The 23,445-nt window shown below is 37.7% G+C and overlaps 1 protein-coding gene across 2 annotated transcripts in view; it reads right to left on the reverse strand.

Moving 5' to 3' along the window:
* CADM2 (cell adhesion molecule 2) overlaps positions 1-23,445 on the reverse strand; it is a 664,728-nt gene that overhangs the window by 181,775 nt on the left and 459,508 nt on the right. For both annotated transcript variants that reach the window (XM_062572942.1, XM_062572932.1), the window contains exon 2: positions 1,878-2,027. In XM_062572942.1, coding sequence (XP_062428926.1) covers positions 1,878-2,027 — 150 coding nt within the window. The remainder of the gene's footprint in view (positions 1-1,877; positions 2,028-23,445) is intronic.

Below are 23,445 nucleotides of genomic sequence, written 5' to 3' on the forward strand. Positions count from 1 at the left end.
AAAGGAAATCTCTTTCTTAAATGTATCAGTTTAAGGACATGAACATACACACACAGAAAAAAATGTAATTCCATTTGAGAGATGGCAGAAAGATTTCTACATAGGACTTATGCTGCTCACTCTCCTAGGTATATGCAAGTCTGGAAACGTCACAGGCAGAATACAAAGCTTTGTCAGTGTAAAAAGATTAAATATCTCTTCTTGAAGAACCTAACTTTTTTCTTGATCATATCAGACATTTTTCTGTATAACAGATGCGCAGTAATCCTTCCATAGACTAATCCTCAAGTATTCCTCAAAGACTTAGGACAGAGCTAAAAGTTCAATAAAGAGTGTGGTCCCTTAAGTTTACACACTTCAACTCCTCACATTTCCTGTAGGGAATATAAATTGCTTTTAAGTATTTACTATGCCTCATGCCACTCAAATTCTGTTGCTCCTATTCCTTATATTAAAAAGTAGTACAAATGTTAATTATTCTTCTAAAAGTAGGGATTTATCTAAGTATACAGCAAATTAAGTTCATAGCAAAATGGTTACATAGTTAAAATTAATGTATTTGCAGTCCTCCTGAGTGCTTCTTGACATCCTTTAAAATGTCACTTATTTTATCAAAGATAGAGATTTTGCAAGTATTTATGCCCTCTATAAAGAGACTAGTTCTCTCTGCTTTTGGAGACATTATTTACCCACCCCAAATCACTAAACACTAGAGATAAAATAAAGGGGTCCATATGAGTAAAGGGTACAGGACTGGACAACAAACATAAAAGTTTGCATCTTATAAATCTCTCACATTCAGCCCTACATTCAAAAGGTACTTACAGTTTCAGAGAAATAACAAGTCAAATGATTACACGCTACAGGAAATTAGATAAAAGAGAAAGGAAGCACTTCCACACCAGAAGGAGATTCTATTCAACTATTACATTAACAGCAAAAAAACATAGTTTGATTGCATGAAATGGTTGGTTTTAGACTCTACTTCCATTGAAGTGCATAGATTCACACAACATTTACTTCCTGAAACTCAGTCCTGCAATGTGTTGTAATCATTCAGCAAAACATTTGGATAGCACTTATTTAATTTTAAGCAGAGGAGCAACTGCACTAGTTAAATTATATCCCACAGTATGTAGCACCTTCCAGAATAAGTAAGAATTAAGTATAAAATACTGCTGAACTTCTGTACCACTGAAATCAACACGAAAGCTTTTGCAGTACTGAAGCAAGGTGGACATTTTACTCCTCGTTACTTTATTTTTCATTTTGTTATGGACCCGAAAGTAATCCTTAGGTTAACATTATATTATGTAAAATGTAATTATTTGCTTTTTCATTTCAGATGAAGACAAAAGTCTTAGAAATATATTCTACTGCACTGACAATGCCCTTTTTTTAAAGATATGGGCATTTTCTTATATTTATATAGAGAGAAGTAACTTTGTTTAGCACCGTAAGTACTTTTATCATAGCAACTACAGACTACACTAACAACCAAACAAAATTCCAGTGCACTTGAAGCAAAATATACACATATGAAAAAATAATTAAAGCAAGTTAAAAGGTTTATGGACTGCTCCTTCCCTTGTCAACCTCTCATCACCCACAAATACTCTCCCAAGATATTTTGCAACGTTTTCCAAATCAACGTGCAATAAAAATTTCAAATATTATTCTTTTCTCTAAATATGAAATTTTATACACAAAAAAGCTCTTCAGTGATTGACCTGCAACCCAAAGATTATTTAATAATTATAGCTAAGAGCAATTATTGCTGGCAAATATTGTCACATTGAAGTATTAGGTGGAAATGGTTTTAAACAATTATTTCTCAGAAAAATGATGCAGAATCATGAGTTCAGGAAACAATTTACCTTTCTTGTCATCAAAGTACAGCGTCTGTTGAGCTGGATTTGACCACTGGAGGGAGGTGTTATCATTTTGATCGACCCTGCAGGTCAAATTTGCTGTTCCCCCTTCAACAACCGTGACATTCTGTGTAAGTGGAAACTGCCCTTGGCTGCCTGAGGAGGGAAGGGAAAGGAGACAAGGAGAGGGGGAGGAGGGGGGAAAAAAAGACAGAATTTAAGTTGTAGCGCTGAATTTCTTGCAGCAACTTCCCACAGACGACAGTCTGAATTCAGTGTGATTTGTCCAGAGAAATAGTATAATAAATCAAAAGAAATTATATTAGCAATATAGTCTATATCAGAGAAACAGCTAGCTTAATTTAAGAGTTTGGGTTATTTTGTTCTTTTCCTTTGTTGTTTTTATAAGTCATATTAATTAGCTTCAAGGAAATATTCCACAGTCTGTATTTCCTCAGGCATACATACAAATCCAGACATTCAGGATATGCCTCTACACAGGGCTCACATGCTACACTCATACAAAGATGTCTCAGTGGAGATAACATAATTAAATGGCTATTTAAAACATCACTAAAAAATCCACACAGGATTTTTTTTTAATCAGCGAGAAAGGGGAGTCTAGACTCGCTGTTTCTTTTTGTGCTTTTTAAAGAACTCTCAGGACGGCGCGTTTCCTGCCAGCTCTGGAACGCTGCTGGAGAGCAGACGCGGTGCGAATTTAATGCTGGGTACATCCGCCGCCGAGGGACTACGGCCTGATCTCCTATGAAAACGGAACTGGTGACGTAGCAGCTCTCCTCCTCCTCTGCGATTCCATCCCAGCGCGTTATGAGCCACGCTAAGTGCTTGCTGAAAAGTCGTGGGGAAGATTTCCAAAGGCCTCTGCACAGCGCAGGAACGGCATCCTCCAGCTCTTGAATAGCGGGATTGAATAGCAAGCATTTCAAGGGACAGAGTTGGATGAAAGTGTGGTTTTGTGCATTGTGAAAGTAGCGCAAACAGTCAAACAGTTCAACGCGTTCTGACAAGACTAATGCAACAAGGGAGCGCTAGTAAAAGCAAGGGTTACGTTTTTGACCTGGGTAAGGAAAAGTTCTTCAATAACAAGCAAGAAGCACCATCACTGGGAGCTATTCTTAATTTATTCAAGGATACAATGTAAAAAACAGACAATCCACTACTTTTAAATTAAATGCATCCTTTTTCTCCTCCTTCTTTTGCCCAGGTCCCATTAACACCAGAGCCATTCAACGTTAGGTAGCGCTGCTACTACACGGAGCGCAATGCCAAGACTGACACTCAAGTGGGATGCGTCGAAAGGGGAAAAGCTCTCTGCGGTTCTGCAGAAGTGAACTAGTTCATAAGTGTGTCATGTAAGTACACCAAAAAAAGGAGGCTGTGAATATAAAATTATTTATACCAATAGGAAATCACTAATCCAGCACAAAACCCCACCAGAAACATCCTACTTTAGGGGCTCTCATTGGAGCTGTTCCCAGTTAAGCTAGAACTGAGGAGTGCCTCCCTTTTTGGAGACATGGTAAAATTAAACCTGTTATCTATTATACAGGTTTTCAGATTACCAAAGTAAAGAATTAACAAATAAGGAATTAATAACCAAATTACTCTTTCACTTGCTGATGTTGCCTAAAATGTAATTCTAGCCAGGCTTTGGTGGCTGTCCATTACCCTATGCAAAATGATTTTGAAGGCCTTCACCCAGTATATGAGCATCTACATTAGAAAAACCATTAGTGCTTTAATAGTTTGATACGCTTAATAAGCACTCCATTTATATAAAAAGAAATATTCTAATACTTAAATTTTTACCTCCTGAAGAAAACAATAAATTATCAGCAGTGCGAAGGAAAGGCTGCCTCAATAAATGAAATTACATGAAATATTCTATTAAAAAAACCAGATTTCTTGCCTTGGGTTTTAAAAAAAATAGAATGTATCATTTTTGTATAAATATCAACTTCCGGTAGACGTCTAAAGATCAAAATTTGCTATATATTGACACTTACCATAACAGAACTTAGACTAAATAATAAACAAGGAATATTGGAAATACTATGGCTAATTTAAGTACTGCAAACAATAAATGCCAAAATTTTCATGACATCCTCTGTATCTGACATGTCATTAATCAAACCCTACTTCCTGAAAACCACACGTTGAGAAATACTTGATGAGTGAAAAATCATAAACAAGAGCAGAAAAAGAAAACAGAAAAGATTTGTCATTTCCTTCCATTTCTCCTCTTTCAATTCCAATGTGTCAAGGAATCTCAAGATATTGCATAAATTGCTTATCGCTTAAATTAGAATTTTAAAAATCCAGAAAAATGCACACAGCCTGTTATTACTTCCACTAAATTACAGTCATCTTACCAAAGAAATAACCTTCTGAAGAATGAGCTGTGGGTAAGAGGCTATAGGGGTAAAATATGTTTTACATACAAAAAGCTACTTTCACATCATTAAGCAGAAGCTGGTTCCAGAGAAGAACCCATTTACGTTAAAGAACAGCAATGAAAGACAGTTTAATAAAGGACTATTGTGCAAAGATGATTCAGGATCCTATTAACATGATTTGGGAAATCTCCCTAGAATTAACCCTGTATTCTCTTTTTGTTATTATTATGGAAGGTCTCAGTATGTGTACAATCTACCATTTGCTAATCACGGTCATGTCACAGACTTGTTTGACCAACATAGTGGATAGTATGTAACCTTCTTTGATTAAGCATTCATCCGGTCCCTTACCACTGCAGAAGCTGTGTGGATCTGCAGCAGATGCACATAGCTTCACAGGAAGCTTCAAGCAGAAAAAGAGGTACAGAGAAAGCAAGTCCATTTAACCTGGAAAATAGCCCAAGTGGAAGGAATTGTGTGGAACAGGGAAAAATAGAGCAAGAGCAAAGGAAGCGATACTGCACACCTCTGAATTAAGTCCAAATTATTAGTAAGTGATGGGAAAGCAGAGACACAGAAACATGCATGAGAATTACTTTATTACTTATATCACTTTCTTACTTGGGTTACTGAAGCAGTGAGTTTGGGGCTGCAGGAAAAGGTTGTAAAAGCCTACAGCAGATAGAAGACCACTATAGTAAACTCCAATATTGCGCCATTTAACACAGTGCATTGGAGAGGTGCTTTACACTGAGGATCAGATGTGGTCCTAAGGGACTGATGTTAGCTTGTTGAAGAGGTCTCATTTCTGTGAAGTAGCCTGTGTCCAAGAAGCATGCCAAGAAGGTGCCCAAGGCAATGAGAAGCAGGCTGCGCCAAGCCATCAGGGAGGCAGACAGGGTATTCCCAGCCATTTCCAGGTACCTGCTGGGGACAGCAGGCTCCTGCTGTCACACAGTAACCCACAGCTAGAGACCACTACACTGGAATCAGGAAAACATCCTCCAAGTGACTTGCTTTAAAATACTTTTAGTGCTGGTATAACTTACTACCACTACAAAAACCTTTCACCCTTCCTTTCACCTTTCACTGAGTATGCTAGTGCTGATCAACGTGGGTCGTACCATTAAAACAAAAATACTCGGTGATGAACCTTCAGGAACTGGGTAAGCCTTAAGCCCTTGCCAAACTGCAGCTAGTGTACTCAGATTTAACCTTTAAAAGAAATACATTTCTCATCATTTCAACATCCAGAAGCTACCGTGGTATTCTGGTATGAACACCTCTTAATACAGTTCTTAAATTTTCTTGTCTTAAGTCTGGGAGCAGAGACTGAATAACACCATGTCCTTTAAAAAAGCATTCCACCTTTATTTAAAAAGTCTACTAATGGAAAACTTACTGGCACCTTTGTAACTCATTTCAGCGAACAACTATCATCATTGTTTAAAAAAGAAAATCGTGCTTTATTTCCAGCCTGAATTTGTCTCATTACAGCAACTAGCATCTATTAGTTCTTGTTAAATCTTTTTTCCTGCTCTGAAGAGCCTTCTATTATCAAATTTTTATTTCTTTTGTAGATACTTAGAGACTGTGATCATATCACCCATTAACCTTCTCTTTGATAAGCTAAATAAATTGAGCTCCTAAGTCTTTCCGCAGAAAGCATGTTTTTCTAATCCTTTAATTAGTCCGTGGCTCTTCTCTGTGCCATCTGCAATTTGTCATCTTCCTACTGAAGTGTGGATCCAGTAGTTCTTCCATGTCTGTCCCCATGTTTCGCTGCACTGGAACATTCACGTCTGTGCTCGTCATTACTTCACGTATCACAGTTTTTGTGGCATCTGCAAACTTCACTGGTAACGATTTGGTTTCCTATGGTGTTTCTAAAAACAAATCTCCAAAAACCACCTGAATACTACAGAACCAACTGTATTCCCTATGCAGAAAAAGCACAGAAATATGACTGTTCAGTCACATTGATTTCTTATTTATCATTATGTTTTCACCACCGTTTCCAGTCAGCTTCTGATCTGTTTAATATTTGTCAGGTTGGATTTGAATAAGTTTTGTTATTAATGCAGATGCCATCTGGTTTTAAATCAAAGGCCTTATAAGAATTGAAACACCAAAGATTAATGTTGCCTTCTTCAGACTTATCTATAATTTAAGAGGTCGTGAAAATATATTCAAAAACATACTGAAAAGAAACTCATTCCTATTGAAGCTTTGTTGTCAAACAGAGCATGATAAAAGTTTCTGTTAGTGTAGAAAATTTAGTTGTGAAACAATATTCATATTGCCTTTCATGGTGGTGATGGAAATGAGACATAACCCCATGGAACTAACCCAAATCTCAGATTTCAAAATCAATTCCTAAATCTAGCATTGATTTGTCACATGGCCTCAAGCAAGCCAGTCGATCGATGCCTCGCTAACCAATCTGTACAAAAGAAATATTGATGCTATTCAACTTATAAAAAGATTTGGATTAACCAGACTATAAAACATAGGTTTTATATGTTTTCACTTTTTCTCATCTGATTTCATCACATACTGCTGAGAGGGGACAGAGATATGCACTTACAGGGGACAGGGGCTTGAAATAGTGGTAAAATAAACTTCAGAATGCTTCTATTTGAGTTTGTCAATGAAAATTTGTACTAGTTTCTTGCATACATTGTTCAAATGACATAAAACTTGTGGTTTGTGCATACATACTATTAAACAACACATACTCGTTATTCTACAAACAACTTCAGACCATTTCTGTTCCCTCACCAAAATATAACTCTTCTTCAGGGAGAAGATCTTCTAGTAAGAAAGTGAATTCTAAAAAGATAAATATTTTTGTTTGTGGATTTTTTTTTATTTGATGTGTAAATTTGGGACACACTTAGGAGGTAAAACCAAAAACACAAGATTGGATTTCCAAGAATACTATGATGAATTCAAAATTTTAGGATTGATTCCAAGTCTACCTAAATCGCCTTAATTTATGAATCAGACTTGGCAATGTCCCAAATACAACTGTCTCACAAGAATTTTTGTACTATGCTTAATTTATCTTGTTGAAAAACAAAAGCAATGATGGCAATGACAAAACCACACTCACAACAATAGCAAACACTGAACTAAGTTGTTCTTTACTCCAGCAAACCTCCTACGATCAATGTGCATGAGAAACAAAGGAATGAAGAACGTAGCGTGTGACTTAGTAATAATTAATTATAAGTTAAACTGCAGCATCCACTAGAAAACCTCCAAGCACTTTGCACACTGCTCATCAGTGCATGAAGCACTTCCCAGCTGCATCCCCCTCTCGGTCGGCACTGTGGTGGCTGAGCATACGAAGCTCTTTTATTTGTCCCCCTCCTGAGGCTGCTCCCTTCCCAGAACAGCTCGGCAGCCCTTCCCTTCCTTGAACATGAGTAGTGAGAATGCCCTGCTGCACACCAGAGCAGATCTTACCCGTGCATTATACAGTGGCATTAGTATTCCCCTATTTCTGGTTTCCCCACAAGTGTGGGAAAAAAACCCATGGGAACTTCATACTTGCGCAGTAGCAGATTTAGTACTTGGCAGATACTGAGACTCACTTTAGCAGGTGCATCAGAAGAAAAACTACCATACGGGACTGCACAGTGAGGAGGAGTCACCACGCTTGCAAAGGCCAAGGCTCCCTTATGCACACATATACACTCTCAGGGCTTTGCCGACTGTCGGCTTTAGAGAACGAAAAGAAAGCATGATGCATATGAGCAGCTGAGAATACAGGAATTAACCCTGTTGTGCTGATGAGATAGAAGGTGGCAGTATAAGCCAGAGGATAAGAAGATATAAACTGGGGTGGGGGAGGAGAAACTCAGGTCTTTCACATAAATTTTACTCTGGATCAAACAAACAGACCCCTCCCCCCTCCATGCTACTTAGTAAATACTAAAGGGACATTTTATTTTTATAAGAGGGTAGAAAGCTCAGAACATCCTAATTATGAGTATTCTGCTGGACACAACTTTTTAGATAAATTCGGAGTAAAGTACACAACATTTCAATTAACTAAGGTGACTGACAGATATGATCAAGATGAAGAACGTGACTTTGACTGTTCTACAGCGATGCCGACCGATGCAGCTTGCTTGCTTTCTTTGCGAGAAATGGCTAGACAACAACGCTTCTACACTTCATTGCCAGGTTGGGACATATACATCCATTAAGGTATACACTACTATGTTGCTATCTTACTGTCTGGAGTGTACTAGTGAAGAAAGAACGGTTCTGATGCACCGCATACCAATTCCCTTATACCAAGTGAGAAAGTCACAAGGTTCGCTGTCAAATGTCAAGGTTATACAAAGTTAAATTATAATAAGCAATTAAGTTATTGCAATGAGAAGAAGGCATCTTAATATCATAATCATCATACTGTATCTTGGTATTATTTCAGTTATTTTGCCTAGCTGGAGCTAAAGTTATCTTTATTTTATCACAAGGTGGTTTTGCGATGCTTTGAGGAGGACCAATGCTGATTTCCAGTAGAAATGACAGGTTCACTTCTCATTAGCCACAAGCTGTTTTCAGTCGAGAAAGGCTTTTTTTTCCCTCTCACAATTCATGGCTCAACTTCTTTTCACAGATTTTAAAACTGATTTTCTATCAGTATGTGACAAGACTATGGGTAGCAGAATAATTATCATTATTTTGTCCAGTTTAGAAACATCTGCCTCATGAGTTCATCTCATGTTTGTTTCCTTTTTTATTTTCATCTTTGGTTTTGGGGTTGTTTGCTTGTTTCTTTTTTTTTTACTTTTTGTAGTAAAATGAATAATGAGTATCGCGAGGTCAATGCTTCAGTCTGATGCTTAGGTTATATATTCTAATCAGTTTATCAGGCTAATTATAAATGTGGCTACAAACACCAAGAAAAACAAATTCCTCTCTTCACTTTTGTTTCTTCAGAGATATGTTTCTCAGGAAAAATGATAAATTAGGATGTTTCATTGTCCAATACAGCAAGCTACTAATGTCATTGCTTGTCAGCAACCCGTAACGAAGAACGTGTGTGCAAAGAGAGGAGGTAGCAACTTTTTGGCACGTTGGCTTTTCGCTTCTCTCATGAGCCTGGCTGCCCAATAGCCCTATGAGGTAAATGAAGTTTATAACCATACTTGAGGGGGAAAATAGAGCCTATAGTTTTATTCACTCTTATGCAAGAAGCCTATAGCAGAGATTAAATAAGATAATCATTTATCCTTTCCAGTCTTGCATAGAATCACAAAGCCATGGGCTTTTAAGCTGACCCCCTCAGAGTATGACGGCAGGCAAAAGCAGGGCACATTAAACTGAGAGACACGTAAAACTGTGCAAGTGGAAAATAAAGAAAAAAAAAGAGAATCTTGTGGAAATTACTGTTCAAATCAGTCAAGAATTTTTGTATCGGTTTCAGTAAGACCAGACCCCCAAAGAGAAAAATACCAAGTAAATTTGGGTGAGGAAGAAAGCAACTTAGTATTTCAGTTAACCTATTTCATCTGTAAGGTGAATACATTATTTTGGGCCTCCTGTCTTACCAAAGGAACTCTAATATTAGAAACAAAAGGCTAGCATGATGAAACATCTCAATATACTGAACCGTTTCCTGGCTTTCTCTCTCAATTTATATGAAATAATGCAAACTTATCTCAAAGGAGATAAAGTGCTAATTGTTTGTTTTTATCTAATTTAGAGGAAATGATATCGTAAACCAAATTTCATCATATTTCTTGTAACAAATACAAATTTGTACTGCTACTATTGTACATTTCATCTACAGAAATTAATCTCCTTCCTGTATTTTTTTTCTATATTGAGTCTGTATTAAAAGGTTAGTGCCTTGGAAATTTTGAGAAAGGAAACTATAAAAGTGTTTGTTGGCCCTATTATTTTATTTCATTTTTAAACACAATCTTAAGAGTGTGGTAAATATTAATTACAGATCAAAGAATATAGTTTAACTCTTGATACTTAACAATTTGTTTTGGTTTATTTTGAAAGAAAACTCAACAAAGCAGCCTGTGTGCCAAACTATCCATTTAGCATGCTTTAAAGAGAGAAAATTTTGCCTGAACATTATTTGATACATAGAAAGTAAAGTCTTTGACTGGGTCAAATGGCCTTCCCTAGTTTGCTGTCTTAAATGACAATAATTTAGTCCCACATCTGGGTAACAGGCATATTATAGAGTTAATCCCCAGAAAGAATGTCCTGTTGTTTGCTCACATACTGTTTGCTGAAACACTGTATACAAAAGAAACAAAACAAAACAGTGTGTGCTCTCCTAACTATTACATGCTCCAGTAACAAAACCACTTGCAGAGAAAATTAGAGTTAATGAGAACATTGCAGAAACTTACTATAAAAAGACAGCATTTTAGGAGAGCGAGAAGAAACAACACAAAAAACTGTTATTACCCCCCAAACTTTGCATTCCAGGTTGTTGGGGTTTTTTAAGTTGTTTAAGAAATTACTAAAATGTTTCAAAGGACAAGAACATACAGGTATTGCAGATCATTTCAACTCCAGAATTTACGTTACATAGCAATTATAGCAATAGAGGGAATCTTTGTTATAGCCTTCACTCGCTACCTTTCAGGTGTATGTTTTTACAACAAAAAATAAGAAACAACTCAGCAGGTAATTGATTCAGACTGTATTTCAATGGAAAGAGACTGCAGATAAAAATTTGAGAAAATAATGTATTTAAGGACGTTAGGATAAACAGGAAAAAAATGAAAGAGAGACAATGGAATAAAAAGTATACACAAACAATGCTACTTCATTCCTGGGAATCTAGCATAAATGACTCTGTATTTTTTTACTCCTTTCACACTATGGCCATAGTATTATTTTTTTTTTGAGTTTAAAAAGCCTGCAATGGAGCCAAGTATCCAGCGATTTTTATTTACTTATTTAATTTGGAAAAGTAAAAAGGGATGCCCATCCACCATTCTAAATGCCCGATTCAAGTTACAAATGCAAAAATAATTATAAAGAACTTAAATTTTCCCACCACTAAGATAGGCAATTACTTAACTTTCAGCTTCTCCTAAGTGCAAAATTGGTTTAGAGCTTAGTGTCCTTTTCCACTTCAAAGCTCTATGCTCAATTCTTCGTACCTCCACAAACTGTTAAACCCCTTAGGGAATTAGACAATTTCATTTCTTTGAGGGTCTGGGCCTTCCTGTCTCCTCATTTCATCTGTAAGAGGAGAATAATGGAATTTTCTTACTGCACATCAGTGTTCCAAAGATAAAGTGCATAAAAATTTACATATAATCCAAATAGTTATAAATAGAGAAAGCTATTGTGGGAAGAAAAATACACACAAACCCTATCAAATCCACCACTTACCACAAATTTAGGACACAAAATGTGCTTTCTTCCCCCCAAAATACAAGCATTTTACCATACTAACAGTTACTTATGCAGTTAACACAATGAAAAAGTAATGGAGATCTCTAATAGAAGTCTAGCTAGAATTTCTGTTGGTTTAAATCAGTAACAGGCATTATCGATCTACATTAAATATATGCTTGGTCACTTATGCTCCCAAGTGCTTTCTGTTGTGATGATTACTAAGCTGTTACGTTCTTCTTCTCTGAGTAAAAAATGAAGTTCTGGACACGTCATTTATTTATTTATTTTTTAATAAAGAGCTGTAAGCATATGGCTTATCATACTTTTAAGGGCTGACCAACAACCATTCCAGAGGATTTTCTTGGAGGTGCTTTCATCTTGCCCAGGCAGCTAGCTAACATACCTAAGGATTTCAGCACTGTCTTTTCATGAGCATTTTCCACTGCTTGAAGGCAGTGGAATAAGTACAAAGGTATGATGTAGTGATACAACAGAAGTTAGGGCTTTGAGATCTCCTGAAATTGCAGCAGATACATCATTTTTCAGGACAAAACAAAACCCGTATTTGGAAACGTAGAGAATATCAGCACAGAGTAAGGAAAGCTAATTATGCTATTTCTACAGTGATTGGTTAATATAAAAGACTTCTTTTTTTTGGAGTCAAGCTAATATTGCTGGAGTTTGGTACGTATTTTTATTGGAAATATATTTCATACATTAAATTTCTAATCTATTTCCAATAAAAATACGTATCAAACTTCAGCGATATTAGCTCAAATCCCCCCCCCTCCAAAAAAAACCAGACTTTTGTTGAGAATGGATTGAGAATGGAGAAAGGTTCTCGAAGTTCCTATCTCACCCAATTCAGACCTTCCAAAAAAACCAGCATACAGGCAAAACAGAGGCCACTCAGTCTATACAACTTGTCTTTCCTACAGCACAGTTTCTTATTCTAGTTTAGCAACAACAGCGGTTGATACAATGAGTTCTCAAGAGTGCTATCTCAGTCTTGTGACTCTGGGGCCTGGGTCAAAAATCAACTACCTTACTGCAACACACAAGTGGGAGGCAGCACATTGCCTAAACATGGTTTTCTGTGTTTTCATTACTTACTTACTTATAATGAATCATCAGTTAAAAGTATAAAAATACTCTACTTTGGATACTCTTTTCTTGAATTGTGAAAATGTTCCACAGAGCAAGAAAAGCTAGGGAAAAGAAATAATTGGCAATTTAAAATAACAGGTTCAACTCTAGTTATATGCACATTTTTTTTAATTACACAAAGGTAAAAAGGCCTTCTTTAGGCAAGATTCCTATTTAAAAATGCCACTGTCACAATATTGCTCAAAGATGAGCTCAAGCTGGGAGGCAATCAATGCCATCTTGGAGTGACCAGTTGCATTTTTTCCAGCCAGCAAGGACCCACGTATTGTGCATAGATTTGTTTCAGCTGTGATGGTTCAGTTCAATGTTTTTATGAAATATGACAAAACATCAGTCTTCACACGACTTGTGTACTACTTTACCAGAAGGACACATGAATTTCTTTCCCACTAAGCCAGTGACATGATTGTTAGTCAGAAGGTATGACTGTTATGAACAACCTCAATTTCTGGCACATGAGAACTATATGCCACCTACCGAGACCCTTATACCACTACCACAGGCTGGAGGTATTAGACAATGGTGAGGTGGCAGGAAAGCTAAAACTTCTCCTTATTCAGGTTCAGAATAAAAAGTCTCCAAGAGCATTATTTTGGGGAACACTGTTTGGGGAAAATGAATTTGAACAGTTTACTGAAATGGCTAGAAAAGAAAGAGATTTAGATTTTGCAGGTTGTCTTTTAGCTGTAACCCGATGATCTACGTTTATGTAAGTCTCTAATGGAACCAGGGCTGTCAACATCCATCATCCCATCAGTGAGCCAGCAGGTTTGACATGCGTGTGCCAAAAAAGTTTTCTGACATCAAATTGTCAGAATAGTGTCAATATTGTCAATTAAAAATTAAAGCATGAGATTACGCATGCTATCTGATTTTACATTGAGAGTTTGCAAAGCATCTGCATGATAGTTGCTAGACGTGATACATAAAACAAAGATAAAACATGAGAGTTAAAAATATATTTACAAACACTGCATGAATACAATGTATCTACAAATCACCTATTAACAACTCCTTAGAACAGTTCTAAAGCTGACTATAACAAAATTGAATCTAAAGCACACAATTTTCACTCATTTTCCATCCGGTCTCCAGCTGGTAGCTCACTTCAAGCCATAGCTGCTTGGCACTGAGATGGACTGACCCAGCAGTTTATTCTCTAAAAGTCCCCTGCACTTCAGCAAGTACAAACAAACAAATGGCAAATGAGTACAGCTGTGTTCAGGCGCTCCAGACTGCCACGGCGAGGGCTCTGCTTTGGGAAAATGCTCACAGGGCCTGAATGAGTATTTTGTGCATGAGATTCTCCTTCTGTACACTTTAAATATCCAGGAAGTGTAGAGAAGCATCCAAAAGCTGGCATGGGTTACCTGAACATAGAGCAAATCCTGACTAGGTTTTAAAGAGCACCAGCTAAATGCAAGTTCTCTGTAGAAAGAAAGCACAAAATCAAGAATAACTTAAAATGAGATCAGTGTGGGTCTGTAGATTATTTTCCATATCGCAGGAACAATCTTCTCAAGTATCAATAAAGTACAAGCAGGAAAAGGTGCTCTGAAGCAATGCATAAAGTATATGGCAATACGGTGGTAACCCTTTTTCAAGCGTATTCCACTCAGAAGCAATCTCTCAAGTGAGCAAGGAGAGTGGAGAAGAATACAAAATAGGCAACCACAGCTGTGCAACTGTTATAAATTAGGGAATTTAATCTTTCCAGACAAAGGAATTACTAGAAAGATGGCACAGACCTGCAACTTCAAGAATGTCCTATAGGCTCGCTGTGAAAGCGAGTGAACACCTTGTAAAGCTGACACTTTATGGCACCGCAATGTCATCTGAAAGGTTGATATTCAAGACCAGCAGCTTTTGATCTCACCTTGCGACAAGAACAGTTGAAAGGCAAACAGTTAAGCAAAATGACAACTACATTAAGGGACATTCACAAGAGGACAAAATCACTCACCCAGCCCAAGCTGTGAGCCTAGAGTAAGTGTTCTAAAAAAAATGGTACGTAGGTGCTTCAACTCTTTAGGATTAGTGGGAAGATTCAGCCTATCGAGGAGGTTTTGTTCTGCCTTGTTTTTTATCGGAAAGGATGGTCGTTAAGGTGCAATTGCTTTTCCAGAATTCACTAGTGAGGAACAATTGAGAACTAAAAAGATTCATATCCTATAGAGCTTTAATATGGAGCATGCGATGAATACCAGCTAATGTACCATAAACAGCAAAAGAATCATTTACATGGACTTTTAAAATCAGATCAACAAGTTTTCTCTTTAATCCTAAGTGTTTCATCTTTCCTGTGAACTGACAAGCTGTGTACGCTACTAAGCATTAACAGTTGTCACTGCTTGGTCAAACTGTCCACCGGATGTTTGCTGCAGCCATTGTGGTGGGATTCTATTGCTAAACTCATGATTTTCCAGCTTTTCCAGCTTCCTTATACCTTTGTAGTACTCAGTATTGTTGCAGGTTGCTGCCTGTCTACAGGCTGCATTACCCTTCACTCTAGTCAGATATCCAGCTGATCTGCTTGCAGAATCCGTGGTGACCCCAGAGGTTCTTCAGTGGCCTCATCGAAGCCTTTCCCAGAGATCTGACCTGTTAAAGTCTTGGTTTGTAATACTCTGCGGAAATATGAGAGCATTTACCCTTTATTTTAAGTGAAGTCTTTTTGCAAATACTACATATGTTGGTAAAGGTATTAGTTAAGGAAGATTAAAACTATTCAGAACTCAGACAAAACTTAACAAATCATTTTGGCTAAAGCAAGAGCTGGAGGTGGATTAAAAACATTAGCAATCTTAAATTTTTCCCAAAGTGTTAAAAGAAAACAATTTTTGTTCAGAAAAGTCAAAATACTTAGGTTTTCTATTTTCTAAATTGAACATTCTGTTGAAAGACAATTATACAACCAGGAAAAAAACAAAATGAAATCAGTGGATCTGATTCATTTTTTTTCTCATTTTGTCACGATTCCCTTCATCCTTTCTTGGCTCCCATCTCTGAAACATTTCAAATCCACTGGAAAACACACTCTTTCTGTTTTTCAACTATTGAGCCATTACAATAAAAGTATTCTTGCATCTCTGCAGAAACTGAATTTTTCTAGAATCCCCCTCTTCCCTCCAGCCTAGAAATAGATAATACAATTTGAAGTCCAACACACAGTAACCCATCTGGCAAGACCATCATTTTTGTCTGTTTATCTATCTTTGCTGTTCAATCAGTCTTTCCACTTGAGCAGAATATTATCAAGGTTTAAAAACGTGCCATTTTTACCACCTTCTGAAAATTCATCTAAGAGAGATGTTAAAAGATCGCAGAAGATGCAGCTGTACAAGTCAGCTCCAAATAGTGCTGTAGTTTAAAAATATTTGTAATCTCCTAGAGGATGCAGGAACCTGACAGAGATTCCTCAAACTGCAATATCATTGATACTTTTAGCTTTATATACATATACACTGCAAAATCTCACTTAGCGCTTTAAACCTTCTGTATTTAAATAGCAGCCGGACTTTTTCACCGTATGGAACAACCGAGCAACAGTATAAAGGAAGAGCACCCTAGGTTTGCTTTGCTACATGTTCGCACTCAATAATTATTATTCTTGTTAAAATAAAGAAGCAAACACATCATATCATCTATGTGTTTACTCACACACACACAAAGAAACTGAAAGGGAGAGAAAACAAAGAACACAAAGGTTGATATATCAGTGATATATCAGTGAAAAGCACTTTTTTTTCCTGTGAATTTTACTGTTTTCCACTTCAGACTGTACATCTGGATTAGAATAAAACACTGTATTTAAGAACTGATCCTGATGATCTTACTTTCTCTACTCCAGGAACAAATCCAAACAAGAATCATCTGTCATTTCAATGGTACATAAAACAAATCCTTGCTACCTGCGCTTCACCATTTCACCATTGTTTTCAGTTTGCTTCAGACTATACGTAATCCTCAAACGCAAATGAAAAAAAAGCAAAGCTAAAAAATTAGATTTTCATCAGAGATGCAAGCTTGACATCCACAAATCCACAGGCCCAGATGGGATGCACCCACAGGTACTGAGGGAGCTGGCGGATGTTGTTGCCAGGCCGCTCTCCATCATCTTGGAAAGGTCCTGGAGAACTGGAGAGGTGCCTGAGGGTGCCTGAGGACTGGATGAAAGCCAGTGTCACTCCAGTCTTCAAGAAGGGCAAGAAGGAGGACTCAAGCAACTATAGGCCGGTCAGCGTCACCTCCATCCCTGGAAAGGTGATGGAACAGCTCATTCTGGATGACATCTCCAGACATATGGAGGAGAAGAAGGTGATCAGGAGTAGCCAGCATGGATTCACCAAGGGGAAATCCTGCCACACCAATCTGATAGCCTTTTAGGGTGGAGGGACTGGCTGGGTAGATGAGGGGAGAGCAGTGGATGTGGTGTACCTTGACTTGAGCAAAGCTTTTGACAGTGTCTCCCAGAACATCCTCTTAGAGAAGCTCAGGAAGTGTGGGTTAGATGAGTGGACAGTGAGGTGGATTGAGAACTGGCTGAAAGGCAGAGCTCGGGGGGTCGTCATCAGTGGCGTGGGGTCTAGCTGGAGGCCTGTGGCTAGTGGCGTCCCCCAGGGCTCAGTACTGGCTCCCATCCTGTTTAACTTCTTCATCAGTGACCTGGATGAGGGGACAGAGTGCCTCCTCACCAAGTTTGCTGATGCTACCAAGCTTGGAGGAGTGGCTGACACACCTGAGGGCTGTGCTGCCATTCAGAGAGACCTGGACAGGCTGGAGAGCTGGGCAGAGAGGAACCTCCTGAGGTTCAACAAGGGCAAGTGCAGAGTCCTGCACCTAGGGAAAAATAACCCTAGGCACCAGTACAAGCTGGGGATCGACCTTCTGCAGAGCAGCTCTGCAGAGAAGGACCTGGGAGTGCAGGTGGATGACAGGTTGACCATGAGCCAGCAATGTGCCCTTGTGGCCAGGAAGGCCAATGGTATGCTGTGGAGCATTAGGAAGAGTGTTGCCAGCAGGTCAAGGGAGGTGATCCTACCCCTCTACTCAGCCCTGGTGAGGCCTGATCTCGAGTACTGTGTCCAGTTCTGGGCTCCCCAGTACCAGAGAGACATGGAGCTACTGGAGAGAGTCCAGCGTAGGGCTACAAAGATGATCCGAGGTCTGGAGCTCCTGCCCTATGAGGAACGGCTGCGAGAGCTGGGCCTGTTTAGCCTGGGGAAGAGAAGACTGAGGGGGGATCTTTTCAATGTGTGTAAGTACCTGAAGGGAGGGTGTCAAGGAGATGGGAACAAACTCCTTTGAGTTGTCCCATGCGACAGGACAAGAGGCAATGGGCAGAAATTGAACCACAGGAAGTTCTGCCTGACCGTGAGGAGGAATTTCTTCACTGTCCGAGTGATGGAGCACTGGACCAGGTTGCCCGGAGAGGCTGTGGAGTCTCCTTCTCTGGAGATCTTCAAAGCCCACCTGGATGCAACCCTGTCTAACATGCTGTCGGTGACCGTGCTTGAGCAGGGAGGTTGGACTAAATGATCTCTGGAGGTCCCTTCCAACCTTACTGATTCTATGATTCCATGATAATCACCTGTTATGTGTACAAGAGTGAAAAACTGCAATTGTAAATATTTCCTGTTAAAATATTTTAGTGGGAGATGGAGCTTGATAGCAAGAAGCTAGATACGTAAGTTTTGTCTGTAACGTAATAGGCATAAAGATACTTTTAAATAAGCTTCCTTTGATCACCAATATATTTACTATAAAATTTATTGTCAAAGAGAGGGGAAGAAAAATATCAGGAGAGTCTTAAAGGGGAAAATATAGCACCTGTAGATGATTTTGATCTGAACAGGCAGTCCCTCTAACGACTTTGTTTTGATCAACACCAACATTCCCTGAGAAAACCAGTTCTGAATCGCACAGAGCAAAAGATAGAATAGCTAAAAAAAAAAAAAAAAGTTTTCCACGTGATCATCTGCATATTCACAAAGATCTCAGTACTGATGATCTCACCCATCACGTCAATAGTTATCTTCTTTGACGTTCATCTCTTTATAGTGCAGATGAGCTCTCTGTTTGCTCTATTTAAGCAAATAAAAGATACAATGTGAAACTATGGTTCCAAAATTGAAACTAATCTTTTCCTCTTTCAATTTACACAATAGAATAACACTAGAAATTTTGTTGTATACAGTTCTAGTTACCCTTTGAGCCTAAGTGGCACCAAACCAAAACCTACAAAACTGCCTGGGACAAACCATATTTTCAGGTGCTATAACATTGGCTGTTTACCCTGAATTAAAGAGAATAAAGGCAGTTTACAGCAGATGAGAATGTCTATACTTCCCTGCCCTCATTGCTTCAACATTTTCTCTTTTCCTCTGTTGTGTATCCTGATATTGAACGGATGATTCTCTTCCAACCACCTCCTACACAGTATTTCTATTTCAGAAAGATGGGACAGGCTTCTTGGGGACTGTGTAAGTTTCTGAATAAACAGAGTATTTTCTCAAATTACTGATTTTCATCAAATTTCATGTGGGAATGCAGATGACTTGCTTCTTTTAGAAGATATTAGAAGATTAGGATTACATCCTGCTATTCTTTCATGCACTTGTTCCTTAATGGGTTTTGCGTGTTGATCAGTTGTAGATGTGGCCCTAATTTTGTACAATTTAGATACCATTTTATCTAAAACTACACAAGACACTGGTGCACTTTGAAATAAAATCATTTCATTATTCCACTGATTTTCTTTTTTCCTTCCCTATGGCCTATGAAATATCTATTAATATAACAGTACTGATCTGCAGCAACTCTCCCAGCTGACTTAGGCCAGCAAGCTGCTCATGAATCTAGCAGATGTTTCAGTTGTCTAGGCCAATGGAAACCTTATGGACCCCTTTTTCTTCATCTCCTCCCAGGAGCAAATGTTAGTACAGCAGAGATCTGGATGTGTGCCACGTAGCAACAGGGACAGGAAAAAGCTGCTGTGGCTTCTCTAAGCATGGTACTGTATACTGATCATTTTTTCTATGTTTCTCTCCAAGACGGTTATTTACAAATGCCATGCTCCTTCTGTGTATCCACACATTAAACCTGTTGCTTCTTTTTTTAAGATAACCTTAGGTTCTCTCACTTGTGCTACTGAGCCTCCAATTATTAAACAGATGTGAATCAGAAAAATAAATTCATATGAGTTTTCCTGTCAAGACAAACTTAGAAGTGCCTGCATAAATCTGCAGGCTCTGTTTAGTATCATGTCCATAATGTATAGTAGAGACTTTCTCAAGGAAATTTTGAGGATATTTAGGCATATCAATAATTTTAATTATTTAATTTTAAATAAATTAATTAAAAGGAAATGATGTCTGAATTCTCTAATTGCCTTTAAAAACAGGTAAATGGAGGGGGGTTTCTCTCTCTTTTTTTTTTAAACTATCACTTGACTTTTCTTTCCACAGTAGATAGAATAGAAAGAATAGCGTCTTATTCAAATGCTCTGAGGTTTGTACTCCAGAATCTTTTTCTTTTTGTACTGTGACATTTGGATCCTTTTTTTGTTAATTATTTGTGAGAATTTAACATAGAGTCTGTGATTTCCAGTTTTTTTTAGTAAAAAGCTTCAATCTAAAAATAATGTTTGTCTGAAATTCTTATCCTTTCTGCTCTTAGAAGTAATGAGTTGGTATAACAACAGGAATGAGCAGAAAACAGTTTCCCAATTTCTTCACTTTATCTATGCATGATACATATATTTTTAGATACAGCTATTCTTTAATCCTCTCTCGCAAGCCAGTTACTGACCGACTCCTCAAAAAGCATAAAAAGGGAGAGGATTGGTGTGCCTGTGTGGAGCTAATGGCAGACCCATAAGCCCAGCTAACTGACTTCTGAATTTCTGGAAGAGACTGTAAAATGTTATCCTGACCTTCCATATCAGCTAGGCTAAAATCTCTGTCTATACCTACCTACCTGCAAAGGTTTGTAGCACAGGCCTTTACAAAGGCTTCTGGTTGCTACGACAGACAAACAGAATAGCTTTATCAAACAATTATTTATGATCAGGAATGGTGCACATTTCTCTGTGAAACATTTGAATCCTTCACAAGAGCAGCAATGTTAATGTGTTCTTTTTTATTATTTATTTATTGCAAATTTCCTGTCTTCTTTAAAATCTTACTTTGGTTGGTATGTCCTCTTGCACAAAGAATTGCTTACGGATCTGGAATCAAATTCACAATTTTATTAGATTTTTTTTTCCTTCTGAATGCAGTTATTTTACTATGTATATTCCCAGATATTTTTACAGCTAAGTCCTACTTAAAAATTTATTAACTTTTATTAAAAATCTCCAAACCTTAGGAGCCACAATAACTTTAACATCACTTTAACAAAAAAAGAAAAAAGTTTTAATAAACTTTATAACATATAAACACAGGGAGTCTATGCAGTATTTTTAGAAACCCAGTGAAAAGTAAGAAACCAGCAAGTATACTGATACGTGCATTAAAGTAATTTTCTAGATCAGTGAATCCATGTCAGTAATGGTTGACTGGACTTCCTACTTTGCTGTAAGAATCTTTTAGTTGAAGACTTTTATTTTATAAATTACTGAATCATTCTAAAGGTTATTTGGTACCTAATAAAATGTTGACTTGAATGAGTTTCTTCTGGAAAAGAGTATACGAGACTCTCACCGCATATTGGTGCGAAAAACATTGCTCTTGTCAAATAAGCAACTGATTTACAGGATAGCCAGAAATTCTGCTACTGGTCACATTAACATTTTGTAATTTCTTGCATTTCACATCAAAAAAATTGTATTAAAAAGTGGCATTTTTTTCAGAATTAAATCAAAACATTATTTGCTCATGAGCAAAAAGCAGAGGTACAAACATACGCACCTTTAAAGAACAGCAAGGAAAGTGGCTACTGAGTGCCCCATGGGAGGTTTTGCTTGCAGAATGACAAGCAACCTTGAATAAATTTTAATCTAGCTAGCATGGGTACCAGTAGCTAAGAAAACACACTCAAACATGGTTATTACCTGAATTAATGCGGTATCAACATGCCCATGCAAAAAATCAAACTCCAAGTTCTCTAATGTGATGTTCTCTGTGACTATAAGGAAGAAGAAAAATGATTTGGGTAGTAAGGGTAAGTGGTTCCCAACTCACGGCTCACGGAGTGAGAAGCTGCACTGTTCATGAAAGGAACATATGACGCAGCCACATGTCTGCAGTTTCCTTAATCACCCTAAAGGATGAATCATTTGAAAAACTAAACAAAAATGCTGTTACACAGTTAGACAATGCAGAGACGAAGGATTTCTAAATTGCATCTCTTTTTGTATAGCTGTCAGCTTAGAAGCATGACTATTTATGTGAGTTGCAAAATTGCACACAACATTCTTGTGATTATCCCTGCAGCTGATTCTGCTGAATGTTTAATAATTTCATTAACACTGAGTTTTCCTGAGTTTTAGCTGCAAGAAGAAAAGATCAGAGTAAGTATGAATTGGAATACCTTAAAATACACTATATATTAATTTCTGAGAATTATTTACATTATTTACATAGTGCTTGCCCCTGCTCTAGGATAGAAAAAGAAAAAAAAAAACCCGTTTACTATGAGTTCAATGCAAGGGAAAAAAAGATATCTGATAAACTTCAAGAAAGTGATTTATCAGCTGAGATTTTCTTTCAATCCCAGCAGTTACGACAACTAGCCTAAGAGACAGACACATGTATTGGAGAAATAAAAAACGCCGAAGACCACATTTGATATCTGTTTGAATATCTGGAGAGGGTAACATTGGGGAAGAGGCACAATTAAGTTGTTACACAGATTGAGACAACTAGACCTTTTCTGAAGAGCAGAGTTTGTGTTTCTCAGGTGTGGAGAAATTATGAGAGCAATACGCTGATTTGATGCATTTGTTTTAAGGTATAGTAATAGAGGTTAAATGAGAGTTTTTGTTATTTCTATTTGTTTTTAAAATACCTTTGCTTACAGCTGGCTGCTGGGCTTAAATCAGCAAACAAAATCAGCATAATCATGTTCAGTGACTTCAAATCACATTACGTTCTGAGTAAAGTAGGGTCAATTTTTGCTTTTTTTGTTTAAACCTAAAACAGTAGAAAATGCAACACAAGTATTTCTAAATCTTGTTACCTATCTACATCAAAAATTCTTTTTCTTTCTTCTCACACAAAACATCTCTTTATTGGCATTCACCTAGTCTGCAGGCAGAATCCCTGCCTGAAAGACTACATATGAGACCAAAGCTGAGACAAAAATTGTTCTCTGCCACAGAGCTCTGTTGAGTATCAAGAGCGCTGTATGCTCAAGACTGCATTTGTGTGTGCACGTTATCAAGGCAAACATGCAAGCCTGTAGAATACTATGTTTAACTGCATCACCTACTAACCTCACTGTTATCACAAATTTTATACCCACACGTATGTGCATGTATGCGTCACAGACTCCTTTGACTGCACCTATTACACAGTAGCTCTTTTTTGATCCGAGGTAATAGAGGTCCATCTGATGCTGTATCACCTCAGGGTTCCCAGCCTCGGAAGTGA

This window comes from Rhea pennata, chromosome 1, assembly GCF_028389875.1.
Source record: "Rhea pennata isolate bPtePen1 chromosome 1, bPtePen1.pri, whole genome shotgun sequence".
In the NCBI taxonomy this organism is placed as follows: domain Eukaryota; kingdom Metazoa; phylum Chordata; class Aves; order Rheiformes; family Rheidae; genus Rhea; species Rhea pennata.